General features: G+C 63.9%; 1 protein-coding gene across 1 annotated transcript in view; it reads left to right on the forward strand.

Annotated features, from left to right (window-relative positions):
- DGKD (diacylglycerol kinase, delta 130kDa) overlaps window positions 1–1,283 on the forward strand; it is an 80,762-nt gene that overhangs the window by 60,227 nt on the left and 19,252 nt on the right. Inside the window, exon 17 of the mRNA XM_010841256.1 lies at window positions 656–1,266. Within this exon, the coding sequence (XP_010839558.1) occupies window positions 656–1,266 (611 nt within the window). The remainder of the gene's footprint in view (window positions 1–655; window positions 1,267–1,283) is intronic.

Raw genomic sequence — 1,283 nt, forward strand, 5'->3', positions numbered from 1 at the left:
GCCGGATGGAGAGACCCTGAGTGAATGCCGGCGCCTTGGGGGCACCCCCGGCTGGTGGAAGGCCCTCTGCACTGCCTGGTGTCAGGGCTCCACTCCCTGTGAGGGCCTCACCTGTGGTCGCTCTCCAGATCTCGGCTTTGGCCAGTGAGAGGGGGGCTGTCCCCAGGGCTGGGGGTCTGTGTCCAGGAGGGAAGGGGCCCAGGCCAGAGGTGGCGGATGAGGCCGTGGGATGGAAGGAGAGGCTGGGACGGGGTTGGAGGCCAGGTGAGCCGGGGCGGTGGTCAGAAAGGCAGGGGCGCACGTGTGTCTTGGTTTCTGAGGCAGGCGTGGGCCTCAGGGGTGAGGGGCCTGGGGCCTGGACGGGTGGTAGGCCCTGGTGTCCAGGCTGCGCTGCTGACTGCCTGCGACCGGCTGCTGCCGGGAGAGACATACCTGCCCAGGATCAGAGGCTCACACGGTGCCTCGCTCCTTTTCTCTGACTCTGTTTGCTAAGCTTCAAAGAGAAGGCTGTAAAACCACCTTGACCTGTAAACCTCACCCCGACCCTGAGGTCCCTCCCAGCGAGTTTTTCCCTGTCCTCTTGTCTGTCTCTCATCACCCTTGGAAACATATCTCGCACCTTTTCCGCTCTCGTTAGACCCATCTCACTGAGCAGATCAACCTGCTCCTTGCGGTGAGACTAGTGAGGTCATGACCTCGCTCCCTGCTCCGGTGTGGGCACGGCTCCCTCCTCCCAGCCCCTCCAGGCTGTGCAGACCTTCACGTGTCACTCTCCCCCGCTCGCGTCTCTTTCAGCCTTGGCCCGCCTCCCCAGCCTGTTGGCACGAGTGCCCGGGTGCCCCCATGTGCCAGGGCCGGGGAGACAGAGGGTCGGGTCGGAGCTTCGGGCCTGAGCCTTCGGCCGAGACGAGGGTGAGGGTGGCGAGGCCGGTCCGTGTGCTGCCTGGCGGCAGTTGCGGGTCAGCCTCCACATGCTCAGCTGCCACCTTGCCTTGCGCAGCTGTGGACGAGCAGAACGCCCAAACCCAGGAGCAGGAGGGCTTCATCCTCAGCCTCTCCGAGTCGGAGAAGAAGGACCTGAAGTCGGATGACAGAGCAGGCCATGGCGAGGGCCACAGCGCCTCCAAGGGCCGGAGCCTCCGCAGAGGTACAGGGCCCTCTTATTTTGGGATGCTTGGAAGCGTGAGGGACTCTCTCGTGGTTGCTATGGCCATGTGGATGTGTGAAGAGTCTCGAACTCGCCACCTGTTTGGTGAACCACCTGATGTCTGTGGTTTACCTGC

Source organism: Bison bison, unplaced genomic scaffold (genome assembly GCF_000754665.1).
Source record: "Bison bison bison isolate TAMUID 2011002044 unplaced genomic scaffold, Bison_UMD1.0 scf7180017864158, whole genome shotgun sequence".
Taxonomy (NCBI): domain Eukaryota; kingdom Metazoa; phylum Chordata; class Mammalia; order Artiodactyla; family Bovidae; genus Bison; species Bison bison.